At 36.4% G+C, this 21,289-nt stretch overlaps 1 protein-coding gene across 1 annotated transcript in view; it reads left to right on the forward strand.

The window, feature by feature from the left end:
• The window catches only part of LOC106880658 (protein-lysine N-trimethyltransferase SMYD5), a 34,524-nt gene that overhangs the window by 10,264 nt on the left and 2,971 nt on the right, over positions 1-21,289 (forward strand). Inside the window, exons 3-11 of the mRNA XM_014930703.2 lie at positions 6,707-6,828; positions 6,938-7,007; positions 9,564-9,668; positions 10,224-10,286; positions 12,656-12,726; positions 14,559-14,665; positions 16,677-16,733; positions 17,845-17,939; positions 19,796-19,866. Coding sequence (XP_014786189.1) covers positions 6,707-6,828; positions 6,938-7,007; positions 9,564-9,668; positions 10,224-10,286; positions 12,656-12,726; positions 14,559-14,665; positions 16,677-16,733; positions 17,845-17,939; positions 19,796-19,866 — 761 coding nt within the window. The remainder of the gene's footprint in view (positions 1-6,706; positions 6,829-6,937; positions 7,008-9,563; positions 9,669-10,223; positions 10,287-12,655; positions 12,727-14,558; positions 14,666-16,676; positions 16,734-17,844; positions 17,940-19,795; positions 19,867-21,289) is intronic.

Below are 21,289 nucleotides of genomic sequence, written 5' to 3' on the forward strand. Positions count from 1 at the left end.
TGTGAGTGGATTTGGTAGATGGAAACTGAAAGAAGCCCATCGTATATATATATATATATGTATGTGTGTTTGTGTATCTGTGTTTGTCCCCCCACCATCGCTTGACAACCGATGCTGGTGTGTTTACGTCCCTGTAACTTAGCGGTTTGGCAAAAGAGACCAATAGAATAAGTACTAGGCTTACAAAGAATAAGTCCTGGAGTCGATTTGTTCGACTAAAGGTGGTGCTCCAGCATGGCCGCAGTCAAATGACTGAAACAAGTAAAAGAGAATGTTGGAAACAATCAATAAAGAAACATATGAGAGACATCCGAGTGTCCCTCAATCTTCATCAAAATTTTAAAATGACAACCATGTTTACTGAACAATAATCATAATAAAGTCCTCCATTTGGCACAGATAAAGCTGTACACTTCTTGCAGAAGAAATCTTGGTTAACATCTGTTCCCTTTGGAATCTGCTTAGAACAGACATCCTAACAAAGGTCACACAGCAGCCCAACTTCATTCTTCCTGCCTTTGTATCTGTTCCAGAATCTTTTTCAGATGGAGCTCTCAGCATCATCTGCCTCCAAATCATCTGCACTAGTGATGGTTACCATCACTATTGTCACACTTTGTACTAGCTGTTTTCTGCCATTTTGGAGCAAGTGACCCTCCTTCCATTTTTTTCACTTTTAGACTTTAGTTGCTTCGTTAGTGCATTTTTTGCTGCACACTCTTCTCTTTTCCTCTTGGAATAACAATACAATCACCTGCCCCTTTATCCTGTGTAAATAACAAGTTACATGAAACAGCGCTGCCATAACACTTTCAGATACTGGCACATATTTGACTTCTTTAATTTGTCTTTTCTTCTATTTATAGAAGCCTATGGTGCTATATTTTAAGTAACCTATTATACTCCACCCCCACAAACTAACAAGTAACTCATTATGCCCCACTTTTGAATTTCAGTGTTTCCAAGGATAATTCCTTTATCCAACATAACATGGGCAAAGGAGATACTCTGAACATATCTCTAGTACAAAAAGTCCAAATCTGCAGTACATCCTGGAATGGGTAGAAACTAATGAAAATCTGACAAATGACCCATTACGCCCCACTTATGTGTGCACTCACAAGTCATTTATCTGTACCTAGTTTCCTTAGTAGTCAGCAGACAAGAGACTGAGTGGCTTAATTAAACACCTTCTTTTGATTGTCAAATGCAAAATATAATTGTTATTCACTAAGTATGTACAAACATACATAGTATCTAATAGAGTTTAGCCACTTTATTCCGAACTTTGTTAAAGCTTTCTCAACTACTTATTAGGTTTGATTCATTAATTTGAAGCTTCTGTAATTACCCTTCTCTAGTTTTTCTCTTCCCTTTGTAGTCGTTGACAAAGATAACATCCTTGTTATTGGAGATAGCATTTTGCTGATGGTTGACCTAGTAACTTAGAAAACATCTAATCCTTCCTATTAGAACATAAATGAATCTCCTGTCCTCAGATTTCTTCCTGGCTTGAAAGACTTGGTACCTTGTATAATATCTTGATATCATGCATTCCTACTCCCTTTCATCTATTCCTTGCAGACCTTTCACTGAGCTCTTATAGCCCTAGCCATTATTATTTCACTATGTTGCCTGCTGCCTAGCTGGGAACCTTGCTCTATTCATAGATGTAGTCAGTAGCATACAGTTGATTACTCTTTAGGAATATCAAATCATCCTTGGTTATAATTCTCTAGTTTATATTCCCAATCATTTCTTTTTCTTTTTTTTTTTTTTGAAATTTTTTAGCTAACTGGAAGGTCTTTGAGAACTTTGTTACCTTCTTTTTTTTTACTTGTCTGTTGCTTCAGATCCAGGCTGATTTTGTACTGACCAATAAGTAAATCTGGCTGATGATGTAAACACTAAATTTTCCTCTAATCAGGAATGTATGTCTCAGTATAAATTAGTGCTACAACGACAAGGGTTCCAGTTGATCTGATCAACGGAACAACTTGCTTGTCAAATTAACGTGAAAGTGGCTGAGCACTCCACAGACACGTGTACCCTTAACATAGTTCACTGGGAACTTCAGTGTGACACAGAATGTGACAAGGCTGGCCCTTTTGAAATACTACTCATTTTTGCCAGTTGAGTGGACTGGAGTAATGTGAATAAAGCATCTTGCTCAAGGACACTGTGTCACCGGGAATTGAACTCACGACCTCATGATTGTGAGCTGAATGCCCTAACCACTAAGCCACGCACCTTAATTTTTAATGACAATGGTGAGAGATTTGGTTGCAATTTTTAGCAGGTTGAGTAACTATTTAGAGGCCTCTTTCCTTTTATTAATTGGAATGAGGAGAGATAATGCTAACAGGTGTTTAGATATATCAGTTCCTCGGTAGAAAATTAGGTTAATTAGATGAGCTAAGTTGTCTATCAAAACCAAGTGAGGCACTAAAATCATGAAAGTAATTAGATTTATAGAGAACAATAGCAGAATGACAATGTTTTAATGATAGGAATTATGCATATTCACACAGGAGACAATATACCATATTGTTATAAGAGGATCACAACACCATTCCATAGGATTCAAAATAAACTTCTAACCATGATATCATTAAATTTATATAATGTCTTACATTTACTCCTTTATATTTTTTATATCATGTTGTTGTTGTTGTTGGCACTCCGTCGTTTACGACGTCGAGGGTTCCAGTTGATCCAATCAACGGAACAGCCTGCTCGTGAAATTAATGTGCAAGTGGCTGAGCACTCCACAGACACGTGCACCCTTAATGTAGTTCTCAGGGATATTCAGCGTGACACAGTGTAACAAGGCTGACCCTTTGAATTACAGGCACGGCAGAAACAAGAAGTAAGAGTGAGAGAAAGTTGTGGTGAAAGAGTACAGCAGGGTTCGCCACCATCCCCTGCCGGAGCCTCATGGAGCTTTAGGTGTTATCGCTCAATAAACACTCACAACGCCCGGTCTGGGAATCGAAACCGCGATCCTATGACCGCGAGTCCGCTGCTCTAACCACTGGGCCATTGTGCTTCCACTATATCATGTATATATTATATTTATTTTGAAGTTAATAACAGAAAAATCTATCTAGTCCTCTGTAAGGTTAATTGAGATAAAAATCTGTAAAATCTCACATAATATTTTCTCTTTAATGTAATGATTACTTATTATATTAATCTTGTTGTTAATTAATTATTGCCTACAGCTAAGAACTGTTGCCTTAGGCATATATGTTACTAGATTTAACATGTGTTTGTGTGTACATCACGTTTATCCTGTGGATATTGACCTACAAGAGTTCAGACTGCGTATCAATCTCAGCAGCATATGAAGTTCTGTCAAGGTCATTGACACTGCTCATCTCCCATCTCTACATAACTTACACAACCCATTGGATCATAACATTGTTTTGTTTTATGACATAAATGTCCTACATTTACACCAGTCGTTCTCAGCCAGAATCCATATGACCCTCGGTTGGGGCGGGGTCTGTATAAAAAAATGAATTGCTTATACTTCTACGATACACAAGATATTTTAACAAATTTTTAAATACAATTTCTAATCATATTTGATTATAAAAATATAATAGAATTTTTTTGAACAGCAAATAGCTATGGTGGTCCAGTAGAGTAAAATAACAATCAAAAGGGTTCATAGGTAAAAAAATGGTTGAGAAACACTGATTTACACTGTAGGGAGTTCATGCCTTTTCTCTTTCAAAGAAAGGTTCACATAGTAATTAATCATCTGATGACAATTTTTCGTATCATCATCTTCATTTAATGTCTGTTTTCCATGCTGGCATGGGTTAGACGGTTTGACTGGGACTGGTAAGCTGGGGAGCTGCACTAGGGTCCAGTCACCTGTTTTGGCTTAGTTTCTATAGCTCAATGCTCTTCCTAACATCTGTCACTTTAGAGAGTGTACTAGGTGTCTTTTACATGCCACCAGCATGGGTGCCTTTTATGTGTCACTGGCATAGATGCCTTTTACATGTCACCGGCACTGACCATGACTACAATTTCACTTAGCTTGACATATCTTCTCGAGCATTGCAAATTGCCAGAAGTTGCAGTCACTTGTTATTGCCTCTGTGAAGCTCAACAACCAAAGATCATATTTCACCACCTCAACCCACATCTTCCTGGGTCTACCCCTTCCACAGGTATGTGAAGTCTCTGGTCAGCCCTGACTGAGGTCATTTATGTATAAACAAAGGCATTCTAGTTGTTACTACCTCCTCTTTTAGCAGTATTTAAGACTATATTATTTAATGTATGCTTTTATTTACTTAAGACGGTAGGGTTTGATTTGAAGGCAATTTGGTAGCAGAGTGAGTGGTAATGTAGAGACCTGAAGAACATCTGTCCACACTTTTGTTCATCATCAGATTTAACTTCAGTGCAGCTATGGCCCCTAACACTCACAGCAGTAATATGTAAAAATGTTAATGTCCTTCAAGCCTCAAGGTGTTTTTAATAGCACTGAGTGGATGAAAATCAAATCTCCAGGATAGGACATTGATCAATGATATATAATATTCCTTCTATGCTACACTGGTCATAGCTGCTGTGTTACTGGTACCACACATCTCATAATGTTGCTACTTATTTTAGTTTACAAATATGTGCTTGGTTAACTGCATTAAAGTTTGAATGCCATGCATCACTTTGGAATTTATAATACTTTTATGCAACGTATCAAAAGTTCTGCTCAATAGTTGGATAGGTAACATTCCAAGATGATTTTGGTTACCTATTCTCAACAGCTAGGTATACTGACATGCTCTGAACTAAGTATATTGTCCACATACGCAAATGATATGCTTCCAGTAGATTTGAACTCAGTACCTTTGACCTCATAGCCCAATACCATACTCACAAAGCCATTTCATTTTTATAGTCCTGGTGTCATGTAACTGACACATTAAAAAAAAAAAAAAACACCCATTACACTCTTGGAGTGGTTGGGGTTAGGAACAGTATCCAGCTGTAGAAATCATGCCAAACCAGATTAGAATCTGATGCAGCTCTCTGGCTTACCAGTTTCAGTCAAACCACCTAACTCATGCCAGCATGGAAAGCAGATGCTAAATGATGATGATGAATCATAGGATAGATTTTATGTTGTCATTCAGTCTGCTGGGAATAACAGTCAGGTCTCTTTCAAAGCACACCCTACTGACAGGGCATAGAAAAAGGCAAGATGATCACCTTTGTAATACTTTTACGTTTGATTGATTCTTGGGGTTAAACAATAGCAACACCAACCCATAGTACAGGGCTGTTGAGAATTGGGTTGTCTTTGTAAGGGACTTGCTGTAACAGTAGGGAAAGGAAACAATATGAAGGACAATGTATTACTGTTACAAACATTTAACCTTTGAGAACTATTGGCTTACTCTGTACACTTATTTACTTTAACTCTTTTGTGACCACATTTCTGCGGAAATTCACTACATTTTTTCAGTTAATTTTAAAAGGAGCTAAGAATTTTGCAGGGATTTAGTAAAAAGAGAAAGTAACTTTATTATTCAGCTGGACAACTTAACAAAAGTTTTAGATCATGTTGGAAAGGTTTGATTCAAATAAAAACACTTCAAAATGATCCTTTTTTTTTCAATTGTAAGACTAAATAGAGTTTCAATCTGGTTGTTTACAAAGAGATTAAAAACCAAGTGCAAGTTTATTCTTAGGCCCTTCACTGTTTAATTCCTTAGTATTGTTCCATCAGACATTTTACCCCTGTGTGTACCTCTTCATTTGTTGATGGTTGTATGTTTGTTGTATAACATCATCATTAGTAGATAGTTTGGTTTTTAATGGATGTACTTCTTCGTCATTACTCATTTTCCTTTCCCATTTATTGCCTAGAATTAGCGAAGTTTTCCAACCTTAACCCTTTAGCATTTAAGCAGGCCAGAGCCAGCCAAAATATTCTTCCTGTTTTATGTTCAAACTGGCCAGATCCAACCTCTCACACCTACCCAACAATGTTAGTCTAAAAATAGTCACATAATCGAACTATCAAAGCTACAAGATAATGCAGGATAAATTCAAAATAATGTGAATAAATAAGTATTACACTTGGTAGAATAATCTGAATGCTAAAGGGTTAAAGTAGGGGCGAAATGGTAGACTAGGTAGGACTTGGATTACAAATTTGTAGGGAGAGATCATATTTAATGCTGGTCATTTGTCTCTCTGTGGAGAAGCTATTTAAAATAATTAATTCTTCAAGTTAACACATTGGAAAAATTTCTTAGCCTCTTATATAGGAGAACTTTAGTTCTCAAGACAGTTCTTGTTTTATGAACCCTACACTGTGGTTTGCATAATGATTTTGTTTATGTCTTGGTTTTTACTTGGTTTACACACCATTATATAACAATCTATATTATTGAAGTAAGGACAATAAGGTACTCATAAAACCCATTTAAGAATGAAAATATTAGATATGAATTTTAGTGAAGATTTTGGTAAATGCTTGTTCAAACTTCTCACACATTTTTTGATAAAATTGACCAAATTACTGTGATTACATTATTCATACGTACTGATTGCCTGTTATTAATTGATTTGTGAATTAATTTGGTTTCATGTAAGCTTGTTTGATTTAAATTTGAAGTTGCTTATGCTACATGCCACTTGTTCAGGTGTGTGTGTGTTTTTGGCTATCACACAGGTTGTTTACTGCAGCAAGGAATGCATGGAGACTGCCTGGAAAAAATACCATTGCACACTCTGTATGGGACCTTCCAGGGAGGATGAGTCCCATCCCTTGGGAATGTTACAAGTAGCATGGAGGTCTGTATGTAGCCAATTGTGTTGAAACTGTTTTCTCAAAGCTCTGTTCACAGCCAACTGCCCTTTTATTTCATGTTACGTGAAACTAAAGACTTTCTCATTATTTTAGGAACATTCACTTCCCCCCTGAATCCTGCAGTATAATGCTGTTGGCAAAAATGATCTGCATGGTAAAACAGGCAAGTATCTCTATTGTTATAATTACATTGTGCAGTGTTGGTAAGTTCTTAGTGATTTAAAAAAAACTCTATGCTTTAGTTTTAATACCATGTTTGAATGGCCTCCCTTATTTGTCACGATATTGTTAAGAATAGGTTAAACATCATAATGCCTTGTTTCTTTATATCTCTGAAGCTTATTCTTGATATGACTACAACTCTTACTTCTTGGCATTTTGATTTCTTTCATCATCATCATCATCATCGTTTAACGTCCGCCTTCCATGCTAGCATGGGTTGGACGATTTGACTGAGGACTGGCAAACCAGATGGCTACACCAGGCTCCAATCTGATTTGGTAGTTTCTACAGCTGGGTGCCCTTCCTAACGCCAACCACTCCGAGAGTGTAGTAGGTGCTTTTACGTGCCACCAGCATGAAGGGCAGTCAGGCGGTACTGGCTTTCCTTTATATTATATAACACTGAACCAACAAAGGAAACTACTATCATTCTAATACTACTTGTGGGAAAGATATATCACTACAGTGTCATAAGAATGTCATTTCCTACTTGTCTACAATTATGAAGTTCTGTGTATGTGTATATTTTGTGCTACAGAACCTAAATTCTGTCAGTACCATTATGGTCTTTGATAAGGTACAGTTTTCTATTTCCAGTGTATCTAACTAAAAAGTAAGATACTACACTACACACACACACACACACTATATGAAAGTCACGGATGGCAGTCATTTGAGTACTGGTCTAAGGTTGGAGATGTTGAGGAGCATCCTACTTAAACTGGGACACAAGAGAGTCATGTGGATGTCGTCATCATGGTGTCAAACACAAGGGAAATCAAGGTGGTTGGCACCATTCTGGAAGAGCATCATTAGGTAATTAGAGTATACTTTAGCTTGGAAAATTGGTGGGTTTTGCCCTTAGCAACTGGAGAGGTAAGTCCTACTGAGACAAGTCCAAGGGCTCCAATTAAAGTGTCTGGGGTTTGGTTTGGACTTGACCTCGCGAGTGAACATAAACTTGGGAAGAAGCACTGAGGTTGCTGCTTCAATTGAAAGTTCTGCTAAACAAGTGTGGTTGCCGTTCATGCAGTTTGTCTTTACACAACTCATCTCTTTTGATGAAGCTGCAGTCGTAGGTTCAAGCACATACCAAAGTTGAGCATTTAGCACTTGGAATGTTTGTAAGTGACTGCATTCTACCAGCTGGACTGCTAAAGAATCATTTCTCACATTTTAAAGAGGGTAAGTCTAGAGTAAGAGTGACTGTAGCTTGAGAATGATTTTGGTTATTGACTAAGAAGTTATCTTTTCTGGAGGACTTTAACGTCTTTCATCTAACTGTGTTACTAGGGCCTTGCTTGTTTGGGATATATTCTACAGCCGTAACTATGTTGGAGCTGCAATAAACCACACTTGTCTGTGATGTATGGAAAGTAATGAAACCATGTCACATGTTCAGTGTTCATGCATTGTTGATTTGTGGGGTTTATATTGACCAGTTGTTACCATGTATGGAAATGGCTCTGGCTATCAATCAAGGCTTGTAGGAAGACCATTTCACCATCTCTTTTTTGGCAAGGGTAGCAATGGGTAGGCTTCCACTGTCTTGTGGATGCAGTTGAAAAGATTGAAGATAGCATATCATCCCAGAAAATGCTGTCCTCAAATCATCCCCCCATCTACTTCTTCAAGTACCACTTAAAGATGAAGGGGAGGTGTTGGTCTCTTGTAAATTTTATGAAAAATGGGTGAAAGTGGCAGGATTGTCTTAACGGATACTGCTCAGCAATAGGCTGGTGGCAAGAACAGGGAGAAATTAGCTTTTGATTTGTCAGGGTCATCCTGGGTTGCATGTGGGTTGCCTCAACCATCCATCCTTCATGAAGATCATTCCTTGTTCTTATTTTGTTCTGTATTTTTATTTATTTATTGATGTGTTTATTATTTGTTTGATCTCACTTGTTTTATGTGTAAATCTGCTTTTGTTTCTTGTTTTCTGTTTTCATTTGGATTTCCTCTTTGTACGTCTCCAACATCTTGGACTCTTATGGTCAATAAAAGGAGTAATTATCATTATTCTATAATTAGATTATTATAAATACAGGCTTACCTCAACTTAGATAATTTCAAGTTAAGTCTCTTTTGACATTACATTGTTTTTGGGTTTTCTTAAAGAAATTAATCAAAATAATATACCCCTCAACTTCAATCAAGTTATCTGACTTTTACATCAGTCTCGGCAACCTTATATAAAAGTGTAAAAATTAAAAAAAGATCCTAAAAACTAATAGTGAAGTAGAAAATTAAATATAAATACATGTGAAAATATGTACAAACCATTTATTAAAACAGATATAAGCTGATAAAGTTTTTAAAATTCTTGTGTTGTCATTTTTTGAGTCGGGATTTCATGTCTTGGAACTAATTACCATAAGTTGAGGTATACCTGCAATTATTATTGTAATATTATCATAAGTAATTATTATTATACTACTATTATTTTATAATTATATTATTATTATATTATTTTCTTTTTAACTAATATTTCATACAGGCTAATGACCCTGAAGCAGTATTGAAAGCATTTTCTCAGTTTACTAACTCAACTGTGAATGAAGAAGAACAGATTATGCACAAGTTGCTGGGGCCACAGTTCAAAGTAAATAAACAATTTTTATGTTTCCTTTATTATTTATCTTTATTTTTACTTTTTTATACTTAATATATGTATACATATATATCAAGTCTTAAACTCCTCTGTAATGGCCTGTAAGACTATGATGAGCAGGAGTGGACTGGAGATTGAACCTTGATGAACGCCTACCCTCACACTAAATTCATCACTGAAATCATTGTTATAGAACCACTATTTCACCAACTCAGTGTCCTCATCCAAGTACTGTCGTGCTTCCATGGATAAGGAAGTCTTTCTACAGTCATAGCTTTTCCCCCTCGAACTGCCAGGGTTTTGAACTCTCTTCCATCTCATTGTTTTCTTCTTTCTTTTGACCTGAACTCTTTCAAGTCAGAAGTAAATTCATTTCTCCTTCTTCATAGACCCTTACACTAAGTAGCTTCTCACCTCATTTGGGATTTTCTGATAATAAATAAAAAAATGTATTTAGTTAACTCTCCCATTACATCTTAAGTCCAAAGTTTGTGGACAACCTTTGTTGACTACACATCTACCACTCACATGTTTTCTCTTACGCAGGAACAGCTAGAAACATTCAGGTCAATGGTTATGTTAAGTTTGTATGATGAGCACATCCCACAGGTATGTAGTACTAGGATTCTATTATTAATGTTTGTTGCATGTTGGTTATTCAGTTAACTGTATTCGTATTACTAAAGGCAGCACTTTACAACACTGACATACTCAATACTGGTGGTCTGGAATCAGAGCCTCTTATAATCTGCACTAATTTATAAACAGGAACTTCAGATTCTCACAGCTGCTAGACTTATTAACTGGTACCTTGCACAGGCTAGTACTTTGTACTGTACAGAATTCATAAACTTGTATCATTTATTCTATTGTACAAATACCTGTATTTCATTTAATTATTTAACCCTTTAGGTACCAACCCACCTGAAACCACCATTGGTCCTTTGATACAAACTTCCCATTTCAAAGTAATCTAAATTAAAATTTCATGTTAATTTATGTTCCAAACCCCAGCTGAATAACGTCAGTTAATGTAATAATTTTTTTTACTACTTTCAAAATTAATTGAAAAAAGGCAGTGTATTTCAACAGAAGTATGGTAATGAGAGGGTTAAGTGAATTTAATATTTGTTTAATTTAGAGGGTGTTGACCAAAGTGACTACCCGTGGTTTGGAAAAGTTAGTTTTCCAGAACGGCTTTGGAACCAAAAGTTCTAGAAAATTGATGTTGTACTTGTATTTTTTTTTTTTTTACTTATTTCATGTCCATGTCAGATCTTTTCTTTGTTTCTTAAATCATCTAACAAAGGGTTGGACAATCTGAGATTGTTATTTCTAAAACAAGAAAAAGATTTGGAAGATTCACAATAATGTCAGTTCATTTTGCAGACAATTTCTAACAGAAGTCACAACAAAAATGCTTGTGTTACTTACATTTTCCCAATAAATGTCAGTAATTGTTTGCACATGTAGTGGTAGTAGTAGTAGCAGCAGCAGCATTTTAGGCTCAGATCAGCCTTGATTGAGCAGAACCTAAAATCAAAGATATTTTAACTGGAACCAAACCAGTTTTTTGTTTAACTGGCTGCAGTGAGTGTAGGACTACATTATCATTTATCCTTCCTAATGGAGAAGATGTTTAGGGTGGGATTTTGAGGGATAGTTGGTTGTTAATTCTAGCAAGTCAGGACTCATTTGACTAAATTTATTACTTTATTTCATATTGCATTTTAGGCAAGTGAAAGTTGAATATTTTTCCTTGGATAGATCACTACTCTCAGATTATTAAATTAATCTTTTCATAAACATTAATGACCTATAACCACTATTGTCTAATTCTGGTTTCTATAGTTTTAATCCTTCAGTATTTAAACCAGCCAAATCTGACCCAAATATTCTGCATGTTGTATTTCAAACTGGCCAGATCTGGCCTTACATCAATTCTGCAATGTCATTCTAAAACATTATCACATGATCAAAATCTTGAAGCTACAAGATAATGCATGAGTAACTCAAAACAATATGAATAAATAGGTATCACATTTGACAAAGTAATGCTAAAGGGTTAAACAAATGAAACATCTGAATAGGGTACCTGTTTGTTGTAATTTTCCCAGAATTTCCAACGGCTAGCTAAGCTGAGGAATTTCAAACACTGCTCTTCTTTTGATTGGAACTTAGGAATTATATGTTGGTAATCAAATATTATATCCATGTAGCAATTTTTGCCTTTATAGTGTTAGACTATTAATAGATATTTATTGCATTTATAATTGTTAGCTTTAAAAATTGTATGATGAATTATTTGAAAATATTATCATTGTTTTCTGAAGGAAACAATGATAATATTAAAGTTTTATATTTTTTTCATTTTCAGAACTAAAACTTTAAATAATTACATTTTTGAAATTTATTATCCTTTTTTTTTTTTTTTTGGTTGATTTAATTTAACATGTTTTATTGTTTAGACAATTGTCAAGGAGTATGCTCCTTAATTAGGGTGCAAATAGTTTTGGCTCGAATCCTAGACAAGCCAACTTATATTAATGGTTGATAGAAAAAGTGCCAATCAAAAGGCGGTGAGCTGGCAGAAACGTTAGCACACCGGGCGAAATGCTTAGCAGTATTTTGCCTGTTGCTACATTCTGAGTTCAAATTCCACCGAGGTCGACTTTGCCTTTCATCCTTTCGGGGGTCGATTAAATAAGTACCAGTTATGCACTGGGGTCGATATAATTGACTTAATCCGTTTGTCTATCCTTGTTTGTCCCCTCTGTGTGTAGCTCCTTGTGGGCAGTAAAGAAATAAGAAAAAGTACCAGTCAAATACTGTGGTTGAATTATTCAACTGTATTCTTTGCTTAAATGTGCCTTTGGTAGCAATTGATATTACATATTGTTTATGTGTGCGTGTATGTGTGTATTTTTTATTGGAAGGAAACAAATTGACTAAAAAAACAATCATTTTCAATTTTCCAGTGGTTCACTTATGAAGGGTTTCAATCCTTGTTTGCTCTCATTGGTCGTAATGGTCAAGGAATTGGTACTAGGTAAATATTAAATTTTTACTTCTGGATGTGAGGGGAATATTTTAGAATGAAATATTAAAAAAAAAAATTATACTTGATTGTATATAACACATAGGTCTAGAGGTTAACAACTCATCTAGAATGTTGGCAGTTAATTACTATCAATACCATCATCTGAATCTTACTTGTATGATTCGGGAGAGTCAGCTCAGATTGTTTGATCCGACTGCTCAATTTTCTGAGTTAGATCCTGTGCACTGTGTTCTCTTTTCAGAGGATCTGGCTGGGGTGATGGCTTGTGTTGGTTGGTCACAGCGAATGAGGAGGTATGTCATAGAGATGAGGACTGACTGGGACACTGCTCAGAGGGTTGCACAAGACAACCCACACAAATACCAATAAATGGTAGATGCAGCAAAGCGCTGCAATGGCACGTGCTCCGACACCCAACCTGAACACTTTTATAACTGACATTACAACAGGATAGAAAGCATTTGAAGCATATTTTGTATCGTAATAGGGCTGTACATTCATAAAGGGGTGTGCATACATACATGTTCATACAGCTACACCTTGATCTACAAAGAAAACCAAAATATTTTACAATGGATATGTAGTAAAGAGTATACTTTGTCCAGCAATATAAGGTCTTTTAAACATGACTGCAATGCGTACTCAAATACACTGAGTAAATATAAATAAATGACTTTTTTTTTCATCTCTCTGCAGATAGTAAAAATGAGAGGTAGGCCTGACTGGTTTTAATCTTAATTGGTATTCTCTTTGGGTACCTCACACTTTGCTTTGTCTCTTTGAAGAGAATCCCAACTAGGATTGAAACTGGTCAGGTCAATCTCAGTTTTCAAGGCCATGGAGATATTAGAAAAAACAAAAACTTCTCAAAAACATGTTTATATTTGTTTAGTGTATTTGATTACCTGCTGCTGTGATGGCTGAGAAAAAACTCAACTTGTACAACTAAGTAGGATATATACTATAGTACATTTGTATTATCCAAAATCATTAATTAAAATATTCCACAGACAGCTTCCTAAATACTATCACAAATTTCGTGTCTAACCTCAAATCTTAAACAATTCTTATGAATTCATTCTACAACACTATTGTAAGATTCTTGAATTTTTCCATATGATTGAAACAACACAAAATATTTATTAATTTACTCTATGGCAATTCTATGTTAGGTTGCCAACCCACTTTAATAAACTATGAGGAACCTATAATTCTATCCACTGAGTTAAAATTGTTCACTTTCACATCATCTGGCAATTACTGCCAAAACTAGTTATGTATTCAGCAAGTTGTGTATTGTGATATGTCAGTATTGACTGCTGGTGGAGATGCAATGGCCCAATGGTTAGGGCAGCGGACTCGCGGTCATAGGATCGCGGTTTCGATTCCCAGACCGGGCATTGTGAGTGTTTATTTAGCGAAAACACCTAAAGCTCCACGAGGCTCCGGCAGGGGATGGTGGTGAACCCTGCTTTACTCTTCCACCACAACTTTCTCTCACTCTTACTTCCTGTTTCTATTGTGCCTGTCATTCAAAGGGTCAGCCTTGTCACACTGTGTCATGCTGAATATCCCCGAGAACTATGTTAAGGGTACACGTGTCTGTGGTGTGCTCAGCCACTTGCACGTTAATTTCACGAGCAGGCTGTTCCGTTGATCGGATCAACTGGAACCCTCAACGTCGTAAGCGACAGAGTGCCAACAACAGTATTGACTGCTACTTACATTATTACATAGTCTCTCAGAGAGAGAGAGAGAGAGAGAGTGTATATGAGCATTGATATTTTTCAAATAGGTAAAGAACAGTTATTTTTTCTTAGTTCTATTAGTGTGTGGTGTCAAAATTGTGATGCTATGGACCTTCATCCAGATGAACGGATTAATATTGACAATTTCATAGACCAGCTTTATGTTGACTTGGAAAGAGGTATGTACAGCTGGTTTTTGTTTCTTACTTAGCATTGCTGTTAACTCTTATAATGGTAAACAAATTAATTTGCTGGTGTTCTGTCCAAAATCAAGAAAACATTTGGGTTTCAAATAATTTCACAATCAACAAACTAATTCTTTATCCAATCAATTTAGCTATTTTGTACTTGTGATACTCTGCTTTTATCTAATTACAACTGCCTGTTCTTCAGCTTTTCTAACTTAGGAATAAATACCAAATCTTGTGCAAGTGTTATCTGTAATAGATTAGTAACCTATGCATGGGAAGATCCTTCTCTTTCATACATTTAACACTGTTGAGTCTAGATTTAAATATTGGGTTTATGAGTACAGGTTTATAAATAATTTTTTGTTACCTATATATGTCTAGATTGGTGAGAGAATAACTTATGACAAAGATTGAAGAACTGAGGGCATACCTATAGGTGTGTTATATTAATCAACAGAATCATCATCATCATCATCGTTTAACGTCCGCTTTCCATGCTAGCATGGGTTGGACAATTTGACTGAGGACTGGCGAATCAGATGGCTACACCATACTCCAATCTGATTTGGCAGAGTTTCTACAGCTGGATGCCCTTCGTAACGCCAACCACTCTGAAAGTGTAGTGTGTGCTTTTATGTGCCACCGGCATGAAGGCCAGTCAGGCTGTACTGGCAACGGCCACGCTCAAAATGGTGTATTTTATGTGCCACCTGCACGCGAGCCAGTCTAGCGGCACTGGCAACGATCTCGCTCGAATGTTGTTTCACATGCCAGTAAGGTGACTTTCTCCTCCGAATAAAGTGGCTAGTCAAAATGTTCATTTTTCTGTATTGACAGATTGTTAAACAGGGAAAGTTCCCATAGATTTGTTATGACATCCTGGGCTAGCAAATAGAGTTAACTGGTGTGTCTGATATTCAGCTTCAATTGCTGCAGGCTGGAAAGAAAACTTTCCAGAAGAATTTGTTGGTAGGGCAAGAGTGAAGGTTATAGGACAAGAAGAGATGGCTTTAATGAGTAGGTTTAGTTAGGCTTTTGTGAAGTAAACCCACTATCTCTGTTTTTATTATTTCATGTTTTAGCCTTAATATTTTGGGAGTGGCTGTGTGGTAAGTAGCTTGCTTACCAACCACATGGTTCTAGGTTCAGTCCCACTGCATTGCACCTTGGGCAAGTGTCTTCTACTATACCCTTGGGCTGACCAAAGCCTTGTGAGTAGATTTGGTAGATGGAAACTGAAAGAAGCCCGTCGTACACACACACACACACACACACATATATATTTATATGTGTGTGTATGTTTGTGTTTGTCCCCCCACCATCGCTTGACAACCGATGTTGGTGTGTTTACATCCCCGTAGTTTTAGCGGTTCAGAAAAGTGGCTGATAGAATAAGTACTAGGCTTACAAAGAATAAGTCCTGGGGTCAATTTGTTCAACTAAAGGCGGTGCTCTAGCATGGCCACAGTCAAATGACTGAAACAAATAAAAGAATAAAAGTGTTGTTCACATCCTACTGCAAATGACTCTGTCTTTTGTTTGTCTGTGATTGGTAAAATTACTTACTAGTTAAGTAAGTATTGGAGTCATTTAACCTTTTAGCATTTTGATTACTCTATCACATATAATGCTTATTTATTCGCATTGTTTTGAATTAATCATGCATTATCTTCTAGCTTGAGATTTCTATGATGTGATTGTATATTTTTAGAATAATATTGTAGGGTAGGTATGAGAGGCTGGATCTGACTGGTTTGAACATAAAACAAGTAGAATATTTGGGCTGGATATGGCTGGCTTAAACATTTAAGGATTAAATTGATCTCATATTTACAGCCTTGTGTGAATGTGAGAAAACATCATTATTGTTGCCAACATAATATTTTCTAACTGACCATTAGAGTGGGTGAGTTGGCAGATACATTGTATTAAATTCTCTTTCCCTATAAATTTCTAGTTGTGTATCTATATAAGACATTATTAATATTTTATCTTGTAGAATCCGGAACATTCTTGAACTGTGAAGGATCTGGTCTTTACTCAATGCAAAGTTGTTGTAAGTATTCAATTGAATTTCTTTTATTCTAAGAATTGTTGTTGCTCCTAATATATCTTCATTTCTTTTGACCATGTATTGAAGCCAAATTTTATATTTTATTTTGTCAAGTTATGAAATTATTTAATTTTTTTACAAAATAAACAGAATTCTGCTCTGGAATTAAAAATTATTATGTCAAATGCTTACAACAATAGCTTCATTCGTGGCTATAATCATAGCAAGACAAGCATTCCTTTTTGACATGAACTGTTTTAAGTACAATTTTCATACTAAGTTCCTCCCACTTTGTTGCTTGTGTAGTGATTTGAACACTGAAGGTTTGGTTGCCAGCCTTCTGTCCATCTCCCCTCTTCATTGAACATGGTCCTGGGACAGGCTATGCCAGATACCGGCCCAGAAATTCTTGATCAAGATAAGGGAGAATCTATAACCCCAGATAGGAGCCCATTCCAAATACTGCCAACCTGAGCTTGCTCAGCTTGGGATTCATGTACAGCAAGGTTGTTATGCCCTGTAGTTTCGACTACCCACTGAATGAGATGTTTGCTAATTTGCACATCCATCTGCTACTAGAGCAAATAGCTTTTACTGCTAAGGACATCTATTGCTAACCACTTTTTTTTATAAACTAGAAATGGACCCTGTTAACTGATTGACTGAGCTAAGTATTACAAGGCAATTTAGCTATTGCAGTGCTCCAATGCGTAACTAACTGAAGTAAGCTTTGAACTCATGACCATTTGGTTTACAGCTGTAGCCTCACAGACATCATGTAGTTCATCATTGTTTAACGTCCGCTTTCCATGCTAGCATGGGTTGGACGATTTGACTGAGGACTGGTGAACCAGATGGCTACACCAGGCTCCAATCTGATTTGGCAGAGTTTCTACATCTGGATGCCCTTCCTAACGCCAACCACTCTGAGAGTGTAGTGGATGCTTTTACGTGCAACCGGCACAAAGGCCTGTCAGGCGGTACTGGCAACGGCCACGCTTAAAATGGTGTATTTTATGTGCCAGCTGCACAGGAGCCAGTCCAGTGGCACTGGCAACGATCTCGCTCGAATGTCTTTACACATAATATTCATTTTTTTTTTTACAATACACAGGTAATCACAGCTGTGTGCCTAATGCAGAAGTTCAGTTCCCTCACAATTGCCATAAATTAAGAGTGGTGGCTTTAGAAGATATTGTACCAGGAGAGGTGAGAATGCACTTTCCATAGCATGTATTTTTATTTGTTTTCATGTAAATGTCTTTTTTTGGTTTTTCTTTCTATCCAATTCACGTCCTCTAATGACAGGCTGCTGTTGCAACTTTGGAAATTTCCAATATGGAATCTAAACAGGTAGCTAAATGAGATGTTATATAATTAGAATGGTATGTGGCAATAGGTTAGCATGGGAGAAAAAACTGAATGCAATTGACTGGTTGGGTATCAAATGTATGAAATAGGATTTTTTCTTTGACTTGGGTCAATGTACATCAAGCAAGCCTAGGCATTCCAACCACAACGATCACATATTTTTCAATTTATCTAAGATTACATTATCTAATGTGTTCTTCCCTCTTCTAAGCAGGGTGCAGTTTAAAAGGGATTTGGGTGCTCTTTCTAGCAGGATGAACAAGCTAAGTTGGGGCTTCTTCACTGGCTTGAGCCAACATTGTGTTTGCTTCTGCCGATTATATACAAATGACTCTTGCTAAAAGAAGATTAATCTCCCCGTTTGGGGCCACAAGAGAAAACTGTCAGAGCAGGGATTTATTTTTTTATTCCTAGAAATCTTTTTCTTGTAACAGTTATAAGTACATCCCTTGCGGATGATATTCCAAGACAAATCCTGACATACCACCTGTGTAATCAAATTATATTTCTTCTGCATGCCTAATTAGCAACTGAAAGAAAACTGGGAAGGGGTGCTTTTGCATTGCAGAAACAACTGGTAGAAGACTAACCAGGGCACTATCATGGCTGTCCTAGCAACAAACAAGACACAAATAACGGAGTTTTAGCAGCATTAACTGAATGTTTTCAATAAACACAAAGTATTTTGTTCATTTTTTAAAAAAACACAATAAGTTTTTAGCTAATCTGCAATTTCTTGATATATTTTTGGTATTATTTTCTGAATGCAGATGTGGCTGTTTGGTTAAGAAACTTGCTTCCCAATTACATAGTCTTGGGTTCAGTCCCACTGAGTGACTCATTGGGCAAGTGTTTTCTACTGTAGTCTTGGGCTAACCAAAGCCTTGTCACTGGATTTGGTAGATAGAAACCAAAAAAAAAGACCATCATATCTGTGTATATATGACATCATGTGATTGTTGTTAATGAATATCATTCATTACCAATATTCTGGCCAGAGAAATGTTAACTTGCTTTGAAGCAGGTAGCAGTTGGCTAGAGCAGGGGTTTTCAAACTGGGGTCCGTGGACAGCAAATACTTTTTATGGGCAATTTGATTTTATATATGGTTTTTTAATCGAAATCTTTTAATTGACAATAAACCTATTTGTTAAATTCTGTTAAATAAACACATGTAAAAATATATGTTATTTTAAGCAAAATATTTATGTATAAATTTCATAAGCGTTTATAAGGGGGTCCCAAGGTAAAGTCTGAAATATAAACGGGTCCGCAAGTCAAAAAGTTTGAAAATCCTTGGGCTAGAGGAAGGTACATTTAACCATAGAAAATCTACCTCAAACTCTGTTCAACCCATACAAACATGGAGAAGTGAATGTTAAAATGATGAATCTTGATGGAACAGAAAGCTAAGCCTACTATGATAAGATTTAAATCTTAGGATTGTGAACTACAAACATATTTTTAATTGTGCAGTCTAACTTATATTCTATCACAGCCACTCTCTCGTCCTATACTCTTCGGTTTGATGAAACACTGTCAGGTCAATGTCAAACTGTTAAAATATATTTGTTTATTTTCACAATGTCATGTGTTTTCTTCATGTTAGAAGCAATTGTCATGGCTATGATACAACAGCAAGATATTTGACACTAAATGATTATAAATATATATATATATATTTTCTTCTTCAGGAAATCTGTATCAGTTATTTGGATGGATGCATGTTGGAAAGAAGTCGTCATAGCAGACAGAAGCATTTAAGGTACCTTCCATTGTATATGCTTTTAGTCCTTTTCTATAAAAAATTTGTCATAATCTGTAGTTCTCAACATAAAAGCTAAGTGTCCCCAATGTCACTCATCTTTTATCATTTACTTGTTTCAGTCATTAAACTGGCCATTCTGGGGCACTGCCTCGAAGAATTTTAGTTGAACTAATCGACCTCCAGTATTTTTCTTTTTAAGCCTTGTATTTATTCCATCAGTCTCTTTTCCCAAACTGTTAAGTTATGGGAATGTAAACACACCAACACCGGTTGTGAAGTGGAGGGTGTGTGTGACAAACACACACACACATGTATACATACATACATACATACCACAAGCTTCTTCAGTTTCCATCTACCAAATTCACTTACAAGGTTTTGGTTGGTCCGAGGTTGTAGAAGACGCTTGCCCTAGGTGCCATGTGGTGGGAGTGAACCCAGAATCATGTATTGGGAAGCATACTTACCACATGCCACACTTGTTCCTCATGTTGGGGGAAAAAAAAAAAATCTAAACAGAAGCTAGTTTTGCTTAGCAGTTTACAATCTCTATTTTCCCATCTAGCCCATGTGGCTCTTTTTTCATATTTGCATGGAGAGATTTTTATGGAAATTACTAAAAGCAAGGACTTAAGTAATGAAATTATGTTGGACTTTGGTGCATCATCAATCCTGTTTCTACTTGCTTATGACAAATGTCCTACATGTTCTCACCCCAACAAAAAATTGTTTTTTGAAAATGTGCTTAAAATATATAATTGATTTAAGTATTTTATTTCCAAGAAAAATCACGGCCCTTTTTAAATGTCAAATGCCATTTGACAAGATCTTTTTGAACTCACAACCTGAAGGGGGTGCTACCACCCATATTAAAGCATATTTATATACTTGTACTCTTTAGATCTGAGAGAGAGAGAGAAAGAGAAAAGTGAATAAGATAGTAATCAGACTGCCAACCAATAGGTAATAGGAGGGGAGGGGCGTTTCTTATCCAAGTATAATTGCTTCTTTGTCTTTGGAACCTATAATTCTATTTTTTGCAGTTTACCTGACTGGGAAATGTGTGTGAAGGTGTGTGGCTTAGTGGTTAAGGTATTTGGCTTATGAACATAAGGTTGTAAGTTTGATTCCAGGTAGCACATTGTGCCCTTGAGTAAGACACTTTATTTCCCATTGCTTCAGTTCACTCAGCTGGCAAAAAAATGAGTAGTACCTGTAATTCTCCCTGAGAACTATGTTAAGGGTAATGCTCAGCCGTTGCATTCTGTGGAGTGCTCAGCCTCTTGCATGTTAATTTTATGAGCAGGCTGTTCCAGTTATTGGAGCAACCAGAATCCTCATTGTTGTAACTGATGGAGTACCATGTATGTGTGTGTGTGTGTATATATTAGGTAGACTCTCCTGTTGTAAACATCAGATG

The sequence above is a fragment of the Octopus bimaculoides genome, chromosome 14 (assembly GCF_046866305.1).
Source record: "Octopus bimaculoides isolate indiv1 chromosome 14, ASM4686630v1, whole genome shotgun sequence".
Classification (NCBI taxonomy): Eukaryota; Metazoa; Mollusca; class Cephalopoda; order Octopoda; family Octopodidae; genus Octopus; species Octopus bimaculoides.